At 39.7% G+C, this 25,277-nt stretch overlaps 1 protein-coding gene and 1 pseudogene across 6 annotated transcripts in view; one reads left to right on the top strand and one right to left on the bottom strand.

Annotated features, from left to right (window-relative positions):
• Foxj3 (forkhead box J3) overlaps positions 1 to 25,277 on the bottom strand; it is an 88,138-nt gene that overhangs the window by 14,871 nt on the left and 47,990 nt on the right. For 4 of the 6 annotated variants that reach the window (XM_039110006.1, XM_039110007.1, XM_039110008.2 and 1 more), the window contains 2 exons: positions 14,892 to 14,975; positions 5,259 to 5,360 (listed from right to left, as the gene is read on the bottom strand). In XM_039110006.1, coding sequence (XP_038965934.1) covers positions 5,259 to 5,360; positions 14,892 to 14,975 — 186 coding nt within the window. The remainder of the gene's footprint in view (positions 1 to 5,258; positions 5,361 to 14,891; positions 14,976 to 25,277) is intronic. The other 2 variants (XM_039110009.1, XM_063287744.1) reach the window with 1 other exon arrangement.
• Positions 11,911 to 12,502, top strand: LOC134487092 (ubiquitin-like FUBI-ribosomal protein eS30 fusion protein; annotated as a pseudogene).

The following is a 25,277-nucleotide window of genomic DNA, read 5'->3' as shown; positions in this document are numbered from 1 at the left end:
GAAAATACAAATTTAAAAACATTAACTCTGTTATTCTGAAACCAGTTCTGAACTCAACAGACTCACAAGTGACTGAGTTACTGAGACATTCACAGATGACTACATTTTGGGAACTAATGACACTACTTACCTCTGGTTTCCCCAAACCCTGCTGCTGCTTCTCCTAACCATCCATGTCAACAGTGACCCTCATCTCCGATCTCACCACATGGAGATCTACCACTACTGCCAGCCTTTTCTGTGCTAAAATCATTTATGGTTTCTCTTTCACAAAGCATTGTATCCTATGGCATTATCTGCCATAAATATTACTGCCTTCCCCTATTAAAAAATATTTTATCTGACTGAAAACATTATCATCTTTTATAATTTCGATCTCAGATCTATCTAAAACTGACTTTTCTACACTGAAGGTGATTTTTCTTTTTACACTTATTAAAAGCATTGTTGGATTTATTCAGAGTCTGTCTAGTCTTATGTTAGTACCAGTTTCATTTATAATAAAAGCTTTCTCTTGTTTAATATTTGGGAGAGGGGTTGGGGATTTAGCTCAGTGGTAGAGCGCTTGCCTAGCAAGCACAAGGCCCTGGGTTCGGTCCTCAGCTCCAAAAAAAAAAAAAAAATTTTGAGAGAAAACTCCTCATTTAAATGTGTGTATGTATGCAGAGCAGACTGCCTCAAGTGCCAAGTTCAGCAACATTATCCACCTCTGTCTGACAGTGACTCTCAGTGACCTAGACTTTACCAACTAGGCAAGTAGACTGGCTGGCCACTGAGCCAGACACCCTCCTCTCTCCACCTCTTCAGTAGGAGGGTCACAAATGCACCTCATCATATCCGGTGTTTTTTTACAAGGGTCCAGAACTCACTCAGGCACTTGTCTTTGTGAGCTTCTGTGGTTGGAATATGAAATGTCCCCCACAGACTTACATGTTTAACACTTGATCTTCAATTGGTGCTACCATTAGGGGAGGTTGCAAGGGGATGTGAAACTTGAGATTCTACGGTGCTATACCACTTCCTGTTCACTTTCTGCTCTCCAATACTGATGCAATATGACCAGCTAGCCCTTGCTGCCATGACACTCCACAGTAGTGAGTGTAAACCCTTTCTCCCTTGTCTAGTCAGGTACTCAGTAACTACTCCACAGGGCATTTACCTTACCAACTGTGCCATCCCATCGGCCCTTTATCCGACAATTCTCAATTTGTCATTTATCTACAGCTCTCCCTCCCTCCCCATCTTCCTTCTCAAAAACACATCAGATTTTGACTGATCATCAGCATTCACAAGAAAAGCTGACTTCTTTACAATCACTTTCTGCATAAAAACTGTGTATTTACTTAGTTATGGCTTTATTTTCTGCCAGTTACTTCTGGTCTGAATATCGCCTTTCTCCAATTATGGGCTGTTCCTACTCCCCCCCCCCCCCCCCCTGTCCTCCCTCTCTGTGCTCTGAGAGCAGCACCAGCGCTGCAGGTATGCATCAGCGCACTCAGCCGCCGCCTGGGACTTTCTTACCTCATGCATTAGGACTTTCACCCTCTATGGACATGTTCACCGGATTCTCATTTGATTATTGTTATAAATATAAATATAAAATACTTTCTACTTCACACACCCTCCCTTTTCAAACCACAGTCCTTCACTGCATTTGTTTTGGTTGTTTCCAGATACTCAAACCATCAATATTTAACTGAGGCTATTACTTTATGCTTTACAGGCTTTGAAGTTTGAAGTTACTTGTATTTCACTGATTTTCTAATAAATATCACGTATCTTTGATCCATGGGGGTAAGTTAGAAGCATACTATTTAACTTACCAATTCTGAAGAACTTTCTATATTTTTGCTATGACTTCTAACCCTAATTCCATTCTAGGGGAAATACGATCTGTATGCTATAACGTGCCTTCCAAATACTGACTTGGTAACTACTCAATGGGTACTCAAAAATATATTATGCAATTGGTGGATAAACAGTGTACATAATTTAGATTTCCTAATTTGAGTTCAAATTTTCCACAACTCTAGTGGAATTTTTTTATTTGTTATCAGGATCTTGATATTCTAGTTCTGAGTTTATCCGCAAGTTAAACTCTAGCATTACAAATAAGATTTGTTCACTTTTTTTTTTTCAATTCTGTCCATTTGAGGGTATGTTTTAGATGTATACAAAAAACTGTCAGGGGTTGGGGATTTAGCTCAGTGGTAGAGCGCTTGCCTAGCAAGCACAAGGCCCTGGGTTCGGTCCCCAGCTCCAAAAAAAAAAAAACTGTCACTTCATAATCAATATAAAAACTCCCTTATAAAATATAACTTTGCCTAGAACTTTTTCTTTTTTCTTTTTTTCGGAGCTGAGGACAGAGCTTTTCTAAGTACTGCAGAGCTGGGTCTTCTCCTCCCACCAGTCTGAAGCTCTTACCTGTAAGTGAAGTATTGCTTGTATCTACGTTCATGCTATTCCTGGTGTAACTGCATTAAAAACTGTGTTTGCTTTCCTCCCAATTCTCCTTTGTTCCTCCCCTTCTTACTTTTGAGATTCACTGTTTCCTTATTACACTGGTATATTGTTGTATTATTTTTTTAAAATAACCCGAACAGTGATGGGTTGTTCGTAAGACATGGAACTTTGATCAGTAATTTGTGGAAAATTATGGCTCCGATGATCTCTAAATAGAATTTAGCTATCTTTTAACAAAAATATTCACCCACCACTGTACAAACAGTTGAGACTAGTCTAGAATGGTCTGTCCTGACTCACAGGACAAATGCTATAACTTGGCAGCCTACGTTATTCACCACAGCTCTCACCAAAGACTGTGGAGTGCAATATTTGTCCCCTGTTTCCAGCCAGTAGTGAGTCTATTTTCTTTGTATCTGAAACCAAGCTCACAGAATTAGGTTTTCACAAATGCTTAAAAGTGGATTTTGCTTATATAAACTTCGACTTCTGGTATGCCTCAGGATCTTTTCTCCTAAGTATTCATTCATTTCAAAGTCCCCTCCACTGGTTTCTTCTGTAGCTCTCGGACAAGGCTGTCTCAGGTTCCTGTTCTGTGGCCCCATGTCCCTCATGTAGAGGTGCTAGTGTGTTTGTACAGGTTCGGTAGAGGGGAAAAGGCGAATGGTTTGTCTGGTACTAGTTCTCTGAAAACAAGACCTAAAAACTGCAGCCCCTTGAACATCATCATACAATTTGATCAGAAGATCCTACCATTATTTCTTCCTGGGTTACATAATAACTTCAACTGTCCAAGTCTAGGCCCTCAGCATCTCAGACTGCTGCAAAAGCTGTATTAGAGAGTTCTGGTTTCAGACTATAAACACTTCATCAGAAAGTTTTCAGTTTAGATCTCCATCATTAGAGATGCTACTTAGATGTCTAGGGCCTATTCAAAATAGAATAACAGAACTGTTAGGACTTCATCAAACTCCATCACCACTAGGAAACACACCTAAGGACAGTGATCATTCTACAGATCGCCACGTAGGAAGAAAAACTATTGTATTTCCACTGCCAGTGTCCTTTCAAGACTGAAATCTGCTCCCATCACAAATTCTTGACAATCTTTACGTTCCTACAAATAGATCCCATAGGTGCAACAATGTATGCATTTATATTTACATATGTACATGAGAAAAATGGAAACAGAAAAGGCACAAAGTAGACAGGCCGGAAAAAGGCAGAGGCCACAGGCCTGGGGGTGAGACAAGAGTACAGACTGTGAACACAAACAGCGCAGATGCAGTTTCAAGACCCTGCCTGCGCCATAGGAAAGGCTGCCTCATGACGCTCCCAAAGCACATTAGACTTCCGACACAGAAGACCTGGCTGTCTTGGGGAGAAGAGGCATTTGCACTAAACTGTGTATCTAACCACCAGCATCTCCAAAAATACAGCACACTACCAAATATGATTTTTTCTAGACTTGAGTATCACAAAACAGGTTGCGCACCATTAAAATGGGTTGTGGAAAGTGTGGAAAGTGTTTTGTTGTTGCATTCTGCTGACTTCTGTGATGACTACTGTTGTCAACCTGACAAGATCTAGAATCACCCATGAAAGGAGACCTGAACATACCCATGAGTGACTATCGTGATTCGATTAAGTAATCCACAGGGAGGACCATTCCTTGAGTGGAGATCCTAGACTGTATAAAACGAAGAAATCAAACTAAGCACTGACACTCATCATGCTACAACCCTAATTTTTCTGCCATGATGGACTGTACTCTTCAACTGTGAACTAGGATGAGCCCTTCCTCCCTCCTCAAGGTATTTGTCAGAGTACTTATAAAATCAGCAAAGGAACTAAGAAACATCCCATAAAATTTAACAACTCTTTTCTTCAAGTACATATTTGAAAAGCCAATCAAATTTCAAAATGAATTGATAAATAAAAATACTAGTCCAGAAATTCTATCCATGGGAACTGGCCAAGTCAAAATTTAAATTAGCACATAACTTCTCAGTAAGCATGCTCCAATTCTTCCCAACAAATATTTTCTAATTGTTTATGGATGGTGATGATGATGGTGGTGGTGGTGGTGGTGGTGATGATGTGGCAGGGGAGATACTACTAGGAACTGGACCCAAGGCTTACTTATACATGCTAGGGAAATATGGAGCTATATAAATCTAGATCCTTTAAAAATATTTTTATTACATTTATTTGTTTATTCTGTGGAGGGGCAATCAGGTGAGCACATGGAGGTCAGAAGACAACTCGAAGGATTTGTTTCCTCCATTCACTATGTGGGGCTCACCTTAAGAACTGAGCTTTAGGTTCTCAGGCTTAGCAGCAAGCACTTTTTTTTTTTTTTTTTTTTTTTTTTTTTACTTTTTTTCGGAGCTGGGGACCGAACCCAGGGCCTTGCTCTTGCAAGGCAAGCGCTCTACCACTGAGCTAAATCCCCAACCCCAGCAGCAATCACTTCTATCTACAGAGTTATCTTGCCAGCCCATACATTTTTTTGAAGACAAGGCATCATTAAGTTGTCCAAGTTGGCCTTGACCTCATTCTGTTGCCCATGAAGCCTGAAATTGTGATCCTTCTGCCTAACTTCCTCTGCAGCTGTAATGACAGGACAGGCCCTACCAAAACTGGCATTTGTGCATACACTTCAAAACATTCTAGATTCAAGTCTCAAGCTGTCATCACGTATAGATTGAGCAAATTTATATCATCTTTAAACTTCACATACATAACAATTGTCATTACTCAGGACATTGAAAAATGTTTAAAAGTGGAATTACTTTGTTAGTCACAGTGTTGATTGCCAGAGTTGGAGAGGCACTTCCCGAAATAATACACTCCATTCCCAAAGAATCTGAATCTATGCTATATGGAGTTGAGGCCTAAAATACAAGAACAAAATAAACAATTATTAGCTTGTATAGCCAACAAGTCGACACAGTTTGAAGGGATTTTATCAAATTCTCCAATATCCAGTGTTGTGCCTTTTTTCAAATTATGAAAATAAGCAGCTATTTAAAATCCCTTCTGCATTCTTACTATATTCTGGCATGCTACTGGCCTAATCCTACCAAGTTTGGTACTCCCTTATTACACCTCAGTGAGTCTCATGATAGGGTGGTAGGGTGGGGCTGGCACCTAACAACTTCCCCCACTTCTCCTTTTCAGCAACAGTTATCTGCCCATAGCTGCACGCTAGGAACCACCGTTCCCAGACTTATCTGCAGCTAGCTGTGGTCATGTGACTGTGCCATGGTCAATGGAGTATTGAGTAATACATGCAACTTCTGCAGCATTTCTTTGAAGAAGCTGGCTTGCCTACAACGTCTCCGTCACACTGTATGACAGAAATAGTCTTGTCTAATCTGACAGCTGACTTAGGCAATTATTGAGAAGCCCTGGGAAAAAAGATTAGAAAGAGTCTGGACATCTAAATGACTGTATATCCCTCTGACTTCAACTACTCCTGTCTCCACCTGAGAAACAGGCATCTCGTTTAGGCCTCTGTTACATCCTTATTACTGCTTACATAAAAAAATGACAAACAATATCTTAAATAGTATGTCCTATGCATTGTTATAAACATGAGTTTCTAAAACAATGCACAAATGTTGTCTGCATTTAAAGAGTGTGTCTCGGGGTTGGGGATTTAGCTCAGTGGTAGAGCAAGGCCCTGGGTTCGGTCCCCAGCTCTGAAAAAAGAAAAAAAAAAAAAAGAAAAAAAAAAGAAAAAAAAAAAAGAGTGTGTCTCTCAAAAAATTTACCCTCAGTGTTAGAAAGGTAAGAAAGGCAAGTGAATAACTTGTGACCATGGTGTCAATTGTCTGGAAGAAATCCCATCCTCACATGCCGCAATTGAGCATAGACTTTTAAAAGCTCACACTTGGGGCTACTGGCATCATTTAATAACAGTAACTATGGGATTGCAGAAGGCACAAGGCCTTGGATTCAGCTTACCCACAAGGCAACAGGAAACCCTAAGGGGAAAAAAATCCACAGATACCCATCTAAGATTCAGTGTTGTAATGAATTATTAATACACTCATGAAATAAAGAACATCTGAATAAAATAAGAAAAAGCTTAGTGGAGAGATTAAAAACATGAAAATGAATAAGACCTAGATAAATATTATTTGTGAAAGAAAACTAGTCAGTGGGGTGGGGTTTATATAAGAATGAAAAAGAAAGGAAAACAATTAGTAATAACTTGAACAACAAACAACTAGAGAAAGCAGAGCTGCAGAAAGCTGTGTGGGTCTCAAAGGTCTAGTCAGGAACGTCACTAAACTATTAGAACTGATGAGTGCTCTTTATAAAATAGAATACAAAATATACTAAGAGCCAGCAGCTTTTCCATATTCCAACAATGAAAGCAACCCAATTCTTAAAGAGCTCACACCCCACAATCTGTTAAGCAAACAAACCAAAGTAAAAAACTTTCACAGTAACAATTACAAAGTACTTTAGAAAGAAACTGGAGGAAATACTAGAGGCAGAAGACCTGCTGCCTACACAAGTGAGAACACTGTTAATATGCTCACGCTACCTAAAGTAAGCTATACATTCAATGCAATACTCATTAAAATACAAAACAGCATTTGTCACAGAACCAGGGGGTCGGGGAGCCAACCAAACAAACCTCAACTTCATATTGAAACCAATTCAACTCTAGATGGACAGAGCAACTCTGAGGAAAATGCAAAGGCACGGGTATCACAGCACCTGACCTTATCCCACACAACAGAGCCACAGTAAGAAGCAGCACAGCACTAACATAAACGAACTGCTTTCCTCAAGACTGGACTTAGGAGCTGCAGAGCTGACTCAGACATGATGAGCACTTGTCCTTCCATGGGACCTGGGTTTGGTTTCCGGTACCCACATGGCAGTGTACAACTGCTGTCTGTAAGTCTAGGTCCCAGTGCCCTCTTCTGACTTCTAGAGGTACAAAGCATTCATGTGATGCACAGACATACATGTAGGCAAGATACTCATGCACATAAAATAAAACCACCTTAAAAAGTAAATTCAGAACCATGCCACTCAGCTCTTACTCCTTGGACTCCAACAACAACGTCAACACTATAGTTACCCATATTTATCAGAGCTATTCCAATAGCTGAGAGATGACTATCAATAACTGGATACAGCATGCATTTAACTATGCAGTTATACATGTATATATTTATATATATACAAAATGGAGTATCTTTCAATAATGAAGAATGAACTCTTACTTGCAGGAAGTGAAGGACATCAAGTTAAGTGAAATAAGGCAGAAGAAAGACAAGTGTAATGTCTAAGCTCATAAGTTGTAACTAAACGAATCCTTCCTTAAGTTGCTTTTTCAGTCTCAAGTAGAAGAGCAAACATACACTGGTCATGTATTAGCAACTCAAGACATATTTTCATGTGAAAATACCACTGTAACAATACAGTTAAAAACACAACTAGTTGGTATGGTTGAGAATAGAGAAGGGAACACAAAAAAAAAAAAAAAAAAAAAAGAAAGAAATAATGACTAACATTTGAAAATTTAGTAAAAGACAAATCTGAAAATATGAGCTCAGTGAACCAAGGACAAACTCAAAGGGAAAACGAACAAAAGAACAAGACTCCGTGCGGCTTACAAATGCAGTAACTTCCAACACAGTTGAGGAAAGAGAAGGAGTTGGTTGGAAAAAAAGGAAAACTGTCAGAATTTGTCGATGATGTCATTATTCAGAGTATATTCCAGGTCATGTAAACATGGTATTTACAACTAACAAGATCAAAGGATAAAATGGTTAACAGACAAAATCAACTTTATGCTTGCATAGCAACTAGAAAGTGTTTAGCACTCATTTTATAATAGCACCAGGAAGCCATATTAAGGATTAAGTCCATCTAGAAATATTCAAGTCCTTCCTGCTAAAAACTAAAATTCTGTCTGGCAGAAAAATACCTAATGAGTGCAGAACCCCTTTCATAGGTTGGAATAAATATCGTTAGACCATTTCCCAGATCAGCAGTAGCCTGAGTAGAAAATCTTGGAAATAATGAAAATGTTCACTTACTATCTGTGACAATTCACTAATACAGGTATCAAAGCATTCCAATTATAAGCCTACCCATTAATTGTGTAAAAAAGCCAAAATTCTACCCAGTTGTTAAAATAAGTTTCATGTACATGAAACCTTCAACTATGTACAGGATTTGTTTTAAAACCCCTAGATTTTATTTTATTTACACTTATTCTTTGGAGGTAACATGCAGTACCTTCCAAGTAGTGCACACAGGTATTCTTGTACAACTAAAGTGTCTGCTCCTTTCTATAGCTGAGGAGGAATGTAGGCTTCATTCCTTCCTCTTATCTCTTTAACCTTTCCTTTAAACACATCCTTACTCTTTCTCAGACTCAACTGAGAAATCGAGTAACAAAAAACAAAAACAAAAAACAAACAAAAAACAAAAAAACCCCATAACAATATTAAAAACATGGCTAGATACAGAGTATCCTCAGAAGAATGTCCTTTTGGGCCAGTGGGCTGGCTTACCAGGTTAAAAAATACTTGTCAGATAAACCTGATGATCTGACTCAATCCCTACTCTAAGGTGGATGACCAAAACAAATCCCAAGTTGTCCTGACCTCCACACATACATACTACAGTATTTTCTCTTGTATTTGTGTTTCCTGCTTCTATATGTATTCATGCAAAATAAATAAAGTGATTTTTAAAAATCACATCACATGCTGGTGAGGATGTGGAAGAAAACACTCCTCCATTGCTGGTGGGCTACAAACTTGTACAATCTCTTTGGAATCAATTTTGATGGTTTCTCAGAAAAATGAGAATAGTTCTACCTTAAGACCCAGCTATACCATTCCTGGGCATATACCCAAAAGATGCTGTACTATACCACAGAGACAATTGCTCAACTATGTTCACAGCAGGTTTTGTGTAATAGCCAGAAACTGGAAACAATCTAGATGTTTCTCAACTGAAGAATGGATAAAGAGAATATGTACATCTACACAATGGAATTCTATTCAGCTATTAAAACAAAGACTGGGGCTGGGGATTTAGCTTAGTGGTAGAGCGCTTGCCTAGGAAGCGCAAGGCCCTGGGTTCGGTCCCCAGCTCCGAAAAAAAGAACTAAGAAAAGAAAAAGAAAAAAACAAACAAAAAAACAAAGACACCATGAAATTGCAGGCAAATGGATGGAACTTGAGATTATCGTCCTGAGTGAGGTAATGTAGACCTGGAAAGACACATGTAGTATGTACTCATAAGTGGACACTAGCCATGAAGTGCAGGACACCCATACTACAAACCCACAGACCCAAAGAAACTGGTAACATAAGAAGGGCCCAAGGGGGGTTGGGGACTTAGCTCAGTGGTAGAGCGCTTGCCTAACAAGCGTAAGGCCCTGGGTTCAGTCCTCAGCTCCAGGAAAAAAAAAGAGAGAGAGAGAGAGAGAGAGAGAGAGAGAGAGAGAGAGAGAGAGAGAGAGAGAAGGGCCCAAGGGAGGATGTGTGACTCTTACTCAGAAGAGGGAAACAGAACAGTCAAGAGTAAATGGAAAGAGGGAACTGGGGGGAGAGGGGATGAGGAGAGGTATGGAGATGTGATCAGGTGTCTGGGGAGTGGGACTGAGAGGGTTAGGAGTAAGAATAGAAAACATTAAGAACATCCCTGGGACTAGCTGGAGACCTGGGATGGAGGCTATAAGGGTGACCCCAGATGAGATTCCTTCCCACCAGCAGGGAATAGAGAATGAAGTGGCAATCTCCTGTAGCCAGGTAGAACTTCCAGTGGATAGAGGGGTACACCAACTCGCCCACAAAATCTTCAACCCAAAACTTATCCTGCCTACAAGATGCTCAGGGATGAAGAGGGAGCAGAGATGGAGGGAACTGCCAACCAATGACTGGCCCAGCTTGAGAGCCATCCCATGCAAGACAGCCAACCTTTGACTCTATCACCGATACTCTGCTGTGCCTGCAGACAGGAGCCTATTCTAACTGAGAGGCTTCACCCAGCAGTGGATGGAGGCAGATGCAGAGATCTAAAGCCAAGCATCAGGCGGGGCGAAGGGAGTCTTGTGGAAGAGTGTTGACCGAGCCAGAGGGGTCAAGGATACCACAAGAAAACCTAGAATCCAGGAGTCTCAGAGTCTGAACCACCAATGAGCATGCAGGGGACTGAACCTACCACCTACCCCCGACATTTGTAGTAGATATGCAGTTTGGTCTTCGTGTGGGTTTCCTAACAATTTGAATAGGGACTGTCTCTGACTCTGTTGCCTGCCACTGGATCTCCTTGCCCTACTTGGACCGCCTGGTTAGGCCTCAGTGGGTGATGAGTTAGTCCTGCTGGGACTAGACATCCCAGGGTGGGGTGGTAACCAAGGAGGGCTTCCCCTTCTCTAAGGAGAAGGAGAGGGGGTAACAGGGGAAGGGATTTGTGAGAGCAAGACTGGGAGAAGGAGGCTGTGATTGAGATGTAATATGAATAAAAAATTATGAAAAAGTAAAATAAAAAGATATCCTTTTCTAATTATGTGTCCACCTTCCAGCTCTTGTCTTAAATAAATGTAAATGATTCCTAGGTGCACACAATTGAGATTTTTCTTCATCAAAAAATACTAAGTATTTCAACTTCATGGTGTTTCAAAACAAACAAACAAAACCCATGAACAATTATATATTTACTTTTTTTAAAGCCAATATACTGTAAAGTTCATATACTACTACTTGGCCTTTTTAACCTTCAAATAATTTGTATGATAATGTTTTGGAAAATTTAAGACAAAACTACCCACAGCAATTTGCCTTCCATTATCCTAACTCTGTTCCTCAAAAGCTCATGCTCCAAACAGGAGCTAGAGTGACACTACTAACATCCTCCCATTCCCACCAGCAGGGGCTGCCCCTCCTTCACACAACCTACCTTTACAATGGGTTATAAAGACCTGGCAGCCTGCCTCAGGCTTCCACCTTTGACCCCTACTGTCAGTCCTACTATTCCTTCCCTTTTGCACCATACCAAGTACATTTCTGCTTTAGAAGAAAGGACCTAGCCCCCTATTCCCATACTTGTAGGACCTCAGAAGGAATTCTTTAAAGCTTACGCACAAAGACATCCCCAAAGACTAACTACCCTTGTTCCTAATTTTACTACTCTGTGATAAACTAAATTAAGGGATTCACAAATGTTTCTAAAACATAATCCAATGGCTATTAAAAATGTAAAGTATTCTAATAAAAGCGATATATATGCCAGGTGGTAGTTGGTCACACCTCCAGCCTGGTCTACAGAGTAAGTTTCAGGACAGTCAGTGGCTATACCAATAATCCCTGTCTTCAAAAACCAAAACCTCAAGAAGGTCCAAGGCGGGTGACACTGTGATTTCTGCCCAGTGCTCTGAATGTCAAAGTGAAGAAATCAATGGTGGGGAGTTGGGTAAGGGGGAGGGAGGCGTACTCTCACACCCTTGAGGTGACCAGCCAGGAGACATGGCGCCCAGATCAAAGCTCATGTGGCCTCCCTAGAAGGCACTGCCCCCAGAAGATCAAGTTGTGCTTCTGGCAGGCTGCTGCTGGAGGATGAGGCCACCCTAGGCCAGTGTGGTGTAGAGGCCCTGACCACTCTGGAGGTAGCTGGCCCATGCTGTGAGGTAAAGTTCATGGTTTCCTGGCTCAGGCTGGAAAAGTAAGAGGTCAGACTCCAAGGTGGCCAAATAGGAAAAGAAGAAGAAGACAGGCTGGGCCAAGAGGCAAATGCAGTACAAGTGACGCTTTGTCAATGTTCTACCCACCTTTGGCAAGAAGAAGGCCCCAATGCTAATTCCTAAGTCCTGTTGTGATCCTGCCACACTAATAAAGCCACTTTGCCAAGAAAAACCTGCAAAAGGTATTTAATATCAGGCCCACCTTAAAAAGTTGGGTATGATATATTATACATCCATTTTCCACCATGAACAACCAGTAAACAGGAACCATGAACTGTCTTTTTGTTTGTTTTTTTTCTTTTCTTTTTTTTTCCCCCCGGAGCTGGGGATCGAACCCAGGGCCTTGCGCTTGCTAGGCAAGCGCTCTACCACTGAGCTGAATGCCCAGCCCCTTGATCTGTCTTTTTTCATCATGATCCATCCTAGAGAGCCATGAAGATTTGTCTACAGAGCCACAACTTTAATCACCCATAGAAGGCCTCTCTGTGCTCCCACCAGAAAGGCCACCAAGCCTGCATCCAATCCAAGAACAATCCCCATGGGACAAGCTGGCACCCCCCCTCCAACCGCACTAGACCCTCTGCCCAGCCTGCACCTGGATGCCCAAGAGTCTGAGAACCCCATGGTCTCATCACTGCAGGCTCTGGGACCTCCGAACAAGCTCCATCTTCTAACATTTCAAACTGTGTTCCCCACCCCACCCCCCGCGGGAGCGGTGTCTCCGTGCTTCCCTACAGTCCAGTGGCAAATGCTGGGGAGGTAAACGTGGGGGAAGTGCCGTCAAAATCCCATATTCCACAGAACCCTGTGGCAGAGTGGACTCGAGCCTACAGTCTATCTATATAGCTGTATTATCCTGGTCCTTTTCTTCAAGGTTTAGAAATTTTTTTTTTAACCAGCAGCAAGCAGGCATATGTCAAATTTATCTCGCCACACATTTACTTCATTTTCTTCACATTAAAATCTTTTTTCCTGACTTACTTTGCAAACATTTAATATCCATTATCGGCTGTGTAAAAACACTGATGCTAGAGATATGAATACTTTGTTTCCTATGGGGACATTAGTCTAGGGAAGGAGAAAATATAGAAAAAATTACTGTAAGTGTTTGTGATTTTATAAAAGAACTTTATAAGAATTCTACGGCACCACAAATGCAAACACAAGGAAAGGCTTTAGACTAAGTAGTCAACACCTGAACTGAGTCCAACAGCACAAGAGGGTGACAATGATGTCCAGCTGTAATGCTGCAGCTGGAAAAAGGGTAAGAAAAATGACATGCAGTCAACACATGGTGGCAGCTGAGGTGTCAACTATACGTATTACAACACATATTAAAATATCAACCAAGGGTTTTTCTCTTTCATTCTTGGAAATAGCTTTAACCATGGATTCACACCAACACAAGCACAAAGACTGTATGCAGAGTAACTACCATATGAATGAATGAAGAGGAATGCACTGTGAGGACAAGGAAAAACAACTGGTATAACCAGGAAGAACATCTGTGATGGCTGTCACTTAAAAGTCAATCCGCACAATGGAATATTACTCAGCTATCAAAAACAACGAGTCTATGAAATTCGTAGGCAAATGGTTGGAACTGGAAAATATCATCCTGAGTGAGCTAACCCAATCACAGAAAGACATACATGGTATGCACTCATTGATAAGTGGCTATTAGCCCAAATGCTTGAATTACCCTAGATCCCTAGAACAAACGAAACTCAAGACGGATGATCAAAATGGGAATGCTTCACTCCTTCTTTAAATGAGGAAAAAGAATACCCTTGGCTGGGAAGGGAGAGGCAAAGATTAAAACAGAGACTGAAGGAACACCCATTCAGAGCCTGCCCCACAGGTGGCCCATACATATACAGCCACCCAATTGGACAAGATGGATGAAGCAAAGAAGTGCAGACCGACAGGAGCCGGATGTAGATCGCTCCTGAGAGACACAGCCAGAATACAGCAAATACAGAGGCGAATGCCAGCAGCAAACCAATGAGCTGAGAATAGGTCCCCCGTTGAAGGAATCAGAGAAAGAACTGGAAGAGCTTGAAGGGGCTCGAGACCCCAAAAGTACAACAATGTCAAGCAACCAGAGCTTCCAGGGACTAAGCCACTACCTAAAGACTATATATGGACTGACCCTGGACTCTGACCCCATAGGTAGCAATGAATATCCTAGTAAGAGCACCAGTGGAAGGGGAAGCCCTGGGTCCTGCTAAGACTGAACCCCCAGTGAACTAGACTATGGGGGGAGGGCGGCAATGGGGGGAGGGTTGGGAGGGGAACACCCATAAGGAAGGGGAGGGGGGAGGGGGATTTTGCCCGGAAACCGGGAAAGGGAATAACACTTGAAATGTATATAAGAAATACTCAAGTTAATAAAAAAAAAAAAAAAAAAAAAAGTCAATCCGCAGTGTTTGAGTACAGAACAAAGCTACCAGATTAAAGCTCAGGACCTGGAGTGTGAGACTCACACAGCAGGGATGTCCTTCAAACAACTCCTAAACTGCCCCCTTGCTCAGCGGAGGATCAAACAAAAGGGGCTGGAAAATGCTCTGAAAATACACAAAACTGTAAAAGGAAATCTTACTTTTCTTGTGATTACACATCATCTACTGGAAACGAATTTTAAGAGTCTACATTTCTGACATGCTCAGCACTCATGAATCATGATAATGAGCTTTACCCGTTCTACAGATCTTGCCCTCTTCTTTGGCCGGGTAGGCAGCGTGTCTTCCTTCGGATTGGTGTCTATGGCCCAGTAAGAACCCTAAAGGTAAAAAACAAATTATATTAATTGTATATCATAGTAAACCTTAACATGGAGTGGCGCTACCAGGAGGAAGTGAGTCACTGTGGGGGTGGACTTTGAGACCTCCTATGGTCAGGTCCCTGTCCAGTATGGAAGGCAACCCGTCTTGCCTGCCTTCAGATCAAGACATAGAACTTTTGGCTCCTCCTGCATCATGTCTGCCATGCCTCTTACCATGATAATGGGCTGAACCTCTGAAAGTATAAGCAGCCTCAAATAAATGTTTTCCTTTATAAGAGTTGCCTTGGTTATGTTATCTCTTTATAGCAATGAAATCCTAAGATAATAATCTCCAAAACCAAGAATTTTGAAAATGTAACAACTGACAAAAAGAATGGAAAGAAACACCTGACAGGCCTCACCTGACCGGAAGGTGTCCCACTGCTACTACCTTGAAGCTTTTACCTTGAAATGGGATTTCATTAAGTTACCCAAATGGGCCTCATCCTTGTACTCTTCCTGTTTCAGCCTCATGAACAGCTAAGATTATAAGCATGTACAACTGTGCCCCCCACCACCAAAAACCTCTAATTAAACAGAAAAAGGAAGCTCACACAGAAATCATTCAAGAGATCACTTCTACAGTATCAGTCCAAGGGCATTTACCACTACTGAATCAAGAGGAAACCAACAGTCAACTATGATTTTTAGTGAGTGACTCATTACTACTTTATTAATTATTTTTATTTTAAAAACTGTGGGAGAGGGTTGAGTGTAGGAGTGTGCAATCCAAAGCGCACACATAGTGGCCAGAGCATGGCAGATGTCTCCCCTATTATGCTCACACGTGGTACACAAACATACCTGGTAGAATACACCAATGCACACAAAATTTAAAAAAAAAAAAAAAAAAACTGCAGGGGAGTGGACCTGTGATAAACACTCCTTTAATCCCAGAACCCAGGAGGCAAAAGCAGATGGATCTCTCTTGTGAGTTTGAGGTCTGCCTGATCTATAAAGTGAGTTCCAGGACAGCCAGGGCTACAAGGAGAAACTCCATCCCCAACATACAAAAAAGTAAACACTAAAAAAACAAATAAAAACAAAACAAAATCCCAATGTTTTAACAGTTTTGTACACAAAATACTACACACAGATCAACAATGGGGCAAAATCAGTTATAAGCACGTTTACTTGTTGAGACATCTCACCAACTCAGGTTTCATTTTTAAAATAAACTTTCCCGAAATGCTTTAACAAAAACACAATGTACCAATATTAAGCAAATAATTCAGAAGTGTTTATAATATACATGCCCTGTAATTAAAATCAAAAATGAAAACAAAGAACATTCCATGGCCCTCAAAAGCTCCTGTGTAGCACAGCAAGTTATCTTCCTTAGCCCATCACACACACAGCAGAAGTCTGCTGCCTGTCATTATACACTAGGTCTTGCCTTCTGTAGAATTTGTGTAGGTGGACTCAGTCTGTTAGGGTGCTCTCCACTCGGAGTATGTGAAGAATCCAACTACCCAAGCCTTGTAACACGTGCTCTTCTGTCCCAGCGATTTGAGTGTGTAGTTTTGTCTCTGTGATCCTAGGCATAATCTTCTGATGAATGGTAATATAGCTCTCTTTTGTCAGAGATTTACATTATAATTTTTCATATATTCTAAATAATGAATCCTTTCTCAGATGTATGTACTGTGAAGATCTTCCAGTCAGTGTTTGCATAATGGTATTTTCTAAAACCAAAAATGTTTTACTTCAATAAAGCCTAGTTTATCAAATTTCTTTCAAAAGAAAGATGTAGTCTTTTCCAAGATATAAGAAATATTTTCTGCAATGCTTTCTTCTAAAAGTTGTATAATCTCAAGTTAGGCCTCTGTTTTACTTGATTTTCAATAAGTAAGAATCAGCATTTTTCCACCGTGATAAAGACTGCTATTATATCAATTGAATACCTTTGTCAAAAGTGAGCTGATCAGGCATCAGATCCCATTACAGATAGTTGTGAGCCACCATGTGGTTGCTGGGAATTGAACTCAGGACCTCTGGAAGAGCAGTCAGTGCTCTTAACCTCTGAGCCATCTCTCCACTGTACAATTTCTTTTTGTTTTCTTCACCTCTTTTCCAAATTGTTGAAAATCTCTATGTGCTCATAACTACGTAAATGTATTTTAGCTTAACTATTTAATGGGAAGGCTGCTTTTCTGAGACTGAAAGCAGGACCTGGTATATGTTCTACCAACACTGAAAAGATATACGGATGCATACAGTTGTTTTGAAATGTATCTCTCCTAAATTAGCTTATTCGTTCCTTCTACTTGATTTAGTAGTAACTGAAAAAATTTCAAATTTTACTTTAGTCATACCAAAAATATTTCTCATTTTTCTAAGCAATCTGACCAGGAGACTATTCTGAGTAATATACCATGGTGATTTCTAACAAACATACTTTTGTTACTTTTGTAGTCATAAGTTACAGTAAGATCATGTATTGACCCATAACCTTTATTTAAATCCCTGATATAGTCAAACTCTGAGTCAACCACAACTCTACTTCCAAATGTATCCAGAAAACTAATATTAGAGTTTACCATAAACTTTTATTTAGTTATAAAATTTTATAAAAATTTTTACAAATAAAGCACAGTAGAAAACCTTGAAAATTTTTGGATGGCCTATTCAGATTAAGAAAATTTATGGTTGCCAGGAGCTTAAAGTGGGAGAAATGGGGAGAGAAAAAAAATTAATGGGAACTATTGTCCTTTTCAAGATAAGGAAACATCTTAGAGTTCAGCTTTACAGATCAGCTGAACTAGTGGGTTATATGATCCAAAGCAAGAGGGAACATGCAAGTCACATCTAAACCAAAGTGTATTTCTGCAAGGGATTAGGGGCATGCTGGTTTCAGTGAGCCTTGTTGGTGGAGGTGTGATCACAACAGATCAGTATGTAAAACTCTCAGTAACTTTTCCAGTGTCATGCTTGTCTGCGTCCCATCTTGATGATCATGTACTAATCATCTAAAACTATAAGCAAGCCTCCAATTAAAGCTTTCTTTTGTAAGAGTTGCCTTGGTCATGGTCTTCATAGCAACAGAACAGTAACTAAGGCAGGGAAAAAGGAACCAGAGACATCTAATCTAACACAGTTATGCATGACGTAGCCAACTCACTGTCAGTGGTACTGCCTGGAAGGAATCCCTGTCTCTATTTCTAGTTGAGTCCTACCTTCCTTTAAACAATGCTACACACTAGAGTTCTTCCTAAGAGTTTTAGTTTAGTTTATGTGTATATGTGACCCATATGCATGCAGGCTCACGGAGTCAGAAGAGGATGTCAAATAGTGAGCTCTATAATGTGTGTGCTGATACATGCAATGCAATGATAGCACTTGCTGCCACACACATACGCAATGCCTCTGACCCAGGATCTATCTCTCCTCTCCCTCTCTCCCCACACTCCCCCTTTGTGTCACACACACACACACACACACACACACACACACACACACACACACACACACACACCAAGTTTAAAAAATAGGAACATTTCATAAAGGTAAAAGAATTCAAAAGGACAATTAAAAGGACTACACATAAATTAAATATTAACATGAATCATGAATATAAATGTAAACCATCAAACTTACAGAAACATAAAAAAATCTGTATGTACTTACTAGCTGAGCCTAGACAGCACACGAAAGTCACTAAATGGTAACTTAGGAATAGATTCCATTTCATTAACATTTAACATGACTACTCTTTTTAGAGCCTAATTATAAAAATAAAAAGGCAAATCTCAGTCTGAGACTATTTTCACAACATAAATCTAGCAAAAGACTTCTATACAGAACACACGCAGTCTCAGTAACGACAGTTTTTAACTTAATCAGGGGTGATTAGACTGTGGGCAAACCAAAATTATGGTAAGATATTGTTTCACACCCAGCCAAAGTTAAAACCATCACTAGTAATGAATTAGTAGTGGGAAGCTTTGGAACTGCTGTGAAAATGCAAAGTAGCACAGCCACAAGGAATAAGGATGAGTATCACCTCCCACTTAGCCTGTGACCCAGCAACCCTTCCTCTCAGTAGTCAAGAGGACTCAAAGAAAACATGTAGAATTCCCAAGTAGTTTTTTAATGACAATCCCAAGCTGAAAAGACCTCTAAATTGTTTACCAGCAAATAAATGAGTAAGCCATCTTTTCTATTCATAAAATAGAACATGTCTTAATAATAAACAAGTAATGGTGAAGGGCAGCCAGCTCTGCAGTGAGAAAGCATGCACACTCGTATGCCTGACGACTCCATTACTACAAGTTCCCTAACATGAAAAACACCTATGAAGAGTTCAAAGATCACCATCTAAGAGTCAGGTTGAACTCAAGTTCATCTGGAATCAAGACCAGACATGTAAATCAGCTCAGAATTCTATTAAGTAGACATCAAGTCATATCAACAACACTCATACAGTAAATACATACGCACGTCATGCAGCTCCCCCAACCTGGGAAAGGAACACCATGTCAACCTCTACAGTCCCAAACAGCAAACCGAAATTCCACAGCTTTCGCCTACATCTTTCCAAAGAGCAAGCCACTGCAGACTTCGAGATGTACTGAAATGAAAGTTAATTCTAAAGAGGTTTAAAAAAAAAAAACTACAACACACAAAACCTCCACAGTGTTTAACAGAAAAGACCATATAGTTATTAATCCATAAACACCAGGAAGATGAAGATTTATAAATAAAGATTTGTAAGGTTAATCCTAGCACCTGGGAGAATTTGAGACAGGAGGGCTGATTTGAGTTCTGGGCCAGTCTGATCAACGGTTAGCATCTATCTAAAAATATATTTCAATGAGCAACAAGTAATTTAAATAATTTTATTCACATCATAAAGTATGTATTACTTTATATAAAGTGCAAGTAATTTAAATAATTTTATTCACATCATAAAGTATGTATTACTTTATATAAAGTATATCTTTGAATAGCAATTCAAAGTACCTTGCTTTTACCACGTAGTAATGTAACCTTTCTTTAACAAGCTTCAGGTTGAAAATGCTATTAATAAACATGTTTATTAACTGATGAGGTAGAAATAGTCATAACCTTTTATTCCAGGAAAAAGAATTTTGAGCCTAGGTAACTAGCAAATCTAGATGGCTAAATCTATAGTCTAAGTTCTAAATCACCCACTGCTAAGCACGGACTCACTGCTGCTCTTACTTCTTACCTCTCAATGCACACCTATTTCAAGAACTTCAGAAATGATACCAGAGCCTTCCCATGTCTGACTCCCACACCTTTATATCACATGTTAATTTTCCTTTCTCATTCCCAGTTTATATGTGGCCATCTATCTTCCCAACGGCATCTTAGGATGCTACCCAGTCTGCAGGTCCATTTAAAAAGCACTATTCTTACCAGCTTGAGTCTGGTTTATTCCCACTGCTTCAATGTAATCAACATCAGCTTTCTCTGGTGCTTAAAGTGGTTACTTGAAGCATCAGAGCCACTCTCTTCAAACACAAAGGAGACTATTAATGATCAAACACAGTAGGCACTCAAAGGCAGGCTGCTTGGTTGGCTGAATAAGTGGATGTATAAACAACTGTCCCAATGCCAACTTAGGTTCCTGGAACATCCTTCTGGAACAAATGCAGATTTCCTCACTTTAAAAGGCACTAATGATCAAATTAAGTAAACAATGCCTAAAAGAGCAAATAAAGTAATTCACTCCTAAATTAATAAGACTTAAAAGATGTAATTACCATACTGATTTAATAAATGGCTTCTCCAAGTTTTACATATCTCCAAGTTTTACATATCATACAGATATGTAAAAGTATCTTATTAAGTGCTTTTATTTAATCAGTGCCCTAATTTAATTCTTTTAGTTTTTATAGTTGAATATAAAGTTTTACTATGTCATTCTCAATGTCTAAGAGACACCCAGCTCACGTATCTTCAATATACAACCCACTAAAAAAGCAGCTTAACATAACTACTAGTTGTTTTATTTTTAAATCTTAGTACTTATCATTATTTGGACTAAGCCTAAATGAAAGGAATCAAAAGACCAAATAAGCAACAATTCTGACAGCCTTCAAACGCTCAATGTGTGGGAGCCCCATGGGATGGAACACAGGCAACAAGAAGGGATGAACTGTTGAGTTCATGGTATGGAAGGATCTAAAATGAATGCATCATGATAAATGAAAGGTCAACTAAACAGACTGTGTACAGTATGAGACATATTACATGCCAACCTGCAAAAGGCAAAATTCTAAGAAACAGAAAACCTATCAGTAGTTGTTGGAGTCTCAAAAAAGGGGAGACTAACTTCCAGTGGACAGAATAAAATACATCTTGATCATAACGGTTACGTTCTACACTTCTCCAATTTTCTAAATTGTAACCCAAGGTGATACCACTTATAGGTATAAAAATTAACCTTTGGGTTAATTATTGTATAAAATGGTTAGATCTAGCAAAAGGGTGCACAACAACGAAGTGTTACATTGCAGATGTAAAGAAAAGGCAGCTGAGGGCTGGAGAGACGGCTCAGTGGTTAAGAGCACTGACTGCTCTTCCAGATGTCCTGAGTTCAATTCCCAGCAACCACAGGGTGGCTCACAACCATCTGTAATGGGATCTGATGCCCTCTTCTGGTGTTGTCTGAAGACAGCTACAGTGTATTCATATAAATAAAATAAATCTTTAAGAAAAGGCAGCTGAGAAGAAACAGTTCACAGCATGCTGTAATGCTGGGACAGAAAGTCATTGAAATACCTATTATCAGTGCTGGCTTTTGATTTTCAAAGAGTTTATTTTTGTATATGTGTGCATATGTGCCAGAGGTTGCCCATGGAGGCCAGAAGAGAGGTGGAGTTATTATTTAATAGACAGCTGTGAGCTACCAGATATGAATGCTAGAAACTGAACTCAGGTTCTCTGCCTCCAAAAGAAAAAAGAGGCAGCATGGCTAAGCAATGTCTCCACCTTCTGTTGTTGAAACAAAGCATCTCATGCAGCTCAGGCTGACCTCAACCTCCTGAGTGCTGGAAGCTTAAGTGTGCATGCCACCATGCCCAGCTACCCTTGGCTTTCATGTCTCAGTGTCTAGTTACTAATGTGACATTCATAACTGACCTTTGCCTTGACATTTGCTCACCAGCACCAATCCATTTCTGTACTTTTGGACCTTGTTATTAATTCCTCTAGTCACCAATTCACCTGAACTTTGTCTGTTCGGACTGCTTATTTGACTAAACTTAATTATGTCCTATGCCCAGATGGCAATCAGAGCCCTTAGCTCTAACGATTTAAAACCACTATGTCTACTCCCACCCCACCTTGGCTCAATGGTTTTCTCCCACTGTGGTAACAGTGGTTTGGGAAAGCTTCTTAAGTGCCATCATTAAATAGTGTTATTTTTATAATTACATTACATATTAAATACTGTAATATAAAACAAAACCAATTAATAGATTCCCACGCTTAACCAACATGTTGGCATCCTCTCAAGGAAGACAGGTATAACGGAAAAAGCACTCAACTACAAACCAGGAAACCAAGTGAGTCTCACTTGTTCAGCACTCACTCTGTGCTGGTTACAGATTACTTGGAAGGAGGGGGAGCAACAGTTCTGATGGTACTAAAACAGCATAGCTTCTGCCATTAATTGACCTTAAAAAAAAAATCAAGTTAAAGAAATGAGTGGACTGGGGGCTAGAAAGAGACATTCCTAATGATAAACTGAAGAGCTGGTTGCAGCTTTTCATGAAGTATTCCTCTTTAGTTTATTCTAGTTTTCTGCAACTGTTAAGAAAATATGACCAGAATAGCTGTCTCTAATTCCAAACTAACCATGAATAAGGAATATCTCAGTCCTAATTACCTGTTGTGTAAAGTAGGGTGACACCAAGGTTTCCAAAACAAAATGGTGGGCTTTTTTTCCCCTTCTAAACCAAATTTTCATTCTAATATCATAAAGGGGTGAAAAGTTGGGTCAGAGGTTAAGAGGCTATTCTTAAAGAGGATCCAAATTCAATTTCCACACCAACATGAAGTTCACAACCATCTATAACTCAAATCCCAAGGGATCAACAAACCTCTTCTGGTCTCTGGAGAACCAGGCACACACATGGTGAACAGATTTATATGCAGATAAAAAAAACCACACATACACATAAAATAATTAAACTTTATATACCAAATTAAAGTAACTTTATTCACACAATGTATTACATCAAGTTTACAACATTAACTTCTAACCATAATCAGTAAGAACAATGGCTACTACTCAAACCTAGCTTTGAGATGCCAATTGAAAGCAATTCTATTATTATAAACCTAGTTTGCAAAATTAAATAGTGAGAATGATTAGGTTTGTTGAACACAAAACATTAAAACTAGAGACAAATGGTAAAAGCTGAAAGCTCATTCAATTCACTTTTAAACAGATTCTTTTTAATTTTGTCTATGTGCATGTGCTTGTGCATGGGTTTGTGCACATGAGTGTAGGCGAAGATAGAGGCCAGAAGAGGGTGCTGGATCTCATGAAGCTAGAGTCTACAGGTAAGTGTGAGTTGACTAATGCAGATGCTAGGAACCAAACTGCAAGAGTAGTACATGTACTCACAAGAGAGCCACTGTTCTGGGCCCTCTGTACTTTAATTACATAGTGAGATAAATTTAGGTCCAAAGGATAATTTCAAAATGAACCTTATCTTTTTAAAAAAATCAACCTTATTCCAGGATATTACTTAATTAAAGAAGGAAAATTTTATCTTCTATACAAAAGAAAACTAGCAGCCAAGTGTTTAATGGACTTTGAACTGGTTACTATTTAGTTAAATAGTTAGAAAACAACTATTAATTCAGTGAGCATTTACTCTTTCTAAAAGTTAAAACTAGGCATGGTGGCTCATGCCTGCAATTCCAGCACTAGGGAGGCAGAGGCTGTAAGTTCAAGGTTCTCCTGGTCTCCATAGCTAAGACCAGGCCAACAGGGTTACATATACCTGTATTAAAACACAAAAGCAAGCAAAATCTTAATAAGTTTAATCAGAATCAAATGTTTATAAAATCAAACTAGTGCCTTCATAGATCTTAAATTATTTCTCACATTTTAAAAAACAGTTTTCGGGGCTGGAGAGATGGCTCAGTGGTTAAGAGCACTGACTGCTCTTCCAGAGGTCCTGAGTTCAATTCCCAGCAACCACAGGGTGGCTCACAACCATCTGTAATGGGATCTGATGCCCTCTTCTGGTGTGTCTGAAGACAGCTACAGTGTACTCACATACATAAAATAAATAAATCTTTAAAAAAAAACAACAACAACAAAAAAAAAAAAAAACAGTTTTCAGGGCTGGAGAGATGACTCAGCAGTTAAGAGCACTGATTATTCTTCTAGAGGTCCTGAGTTCAATTCCCAGCAACCACATGGTGGTTCACAACCATCTATAATGGGATCTGATGCCCTCTTCTGGAGTGTCTAAAGATAGCTAGAGTATACTCATATACGTTATATAAAGAAATCTTTTTAAAAAAAATAGTTTTCAACCTGAGTCATACTACAGAAATTGCTGGTGTAGTTATACATAATTTTAAACCCAAGCACTGGGAAAGGGAGGCAGATCTAGGCAGATTTTTATAAATTTGAGGCCAAACTGAACCACATAGTAGGTTCTAGGCCAGCTAGGGCTATAGGTAAAAACATGTCTTTAAAAATAAAAAAAATTGTGAAGGACATTTAAAAAGAAAAAAAAAACTAGTTCTTTTAGAGACAAACCTACTTCAAAAGGAAAAAAAATTTCATTATCAATTCCCATTCACAATGTTGGCGTTAAGAGCATGAGAGTAAAAAGACTCTTAGAATAATATAGTCAATCTTAAGAAAGGCCTGCGGGAGAATAAATCCTCCAAAGTGCCACGAAACACCACCCCTTCTGGGCTTCGAGAAGAAATGCATAGCTCTCAATGCCTTAGTGGTCTTGAAGAAGATATGGTATGCTCATCAACAAGGGTGCCTCCTCAATGCCACTGACCTCTGTGCATTCACAGTGAACAAGATACACATGATCCTCAAACTCCAAAGTTTAGATTTTATAGATAACTAATGAAGACTGATGACTGGGGTGTGGAGTTAACATTTCTGAAAGACTGCTTTGTGAGGCTGCTTTATGAAAGATCCTGTAAACAGAAGCAGCAAGCCCTAACACAGAGACCAAGCAGGAAGGGATATAGCATGACGATAACTACAGTGAGAGAAAACAAGCTTCAGTGAAATAGCACTAG

The sequence above is a fragment of the Rattus norvegicus genome, chromosome 5 (assembly GCF_036323735.1).
Source record: "Rattus norvegicus strain BN/NHsdMcwi chromosome 5, GRCr8, whole genome shotgun sequence".
NCBI classification, from domain to species: Eukaryota; Metazoa; Chordata; class Mammalia; order Rodentia; family Muridae; genus Rattus; species Rattus norvegicus.
This window is presented reverse-complemented; position numbering and strand designations above follow the sequence as displayed.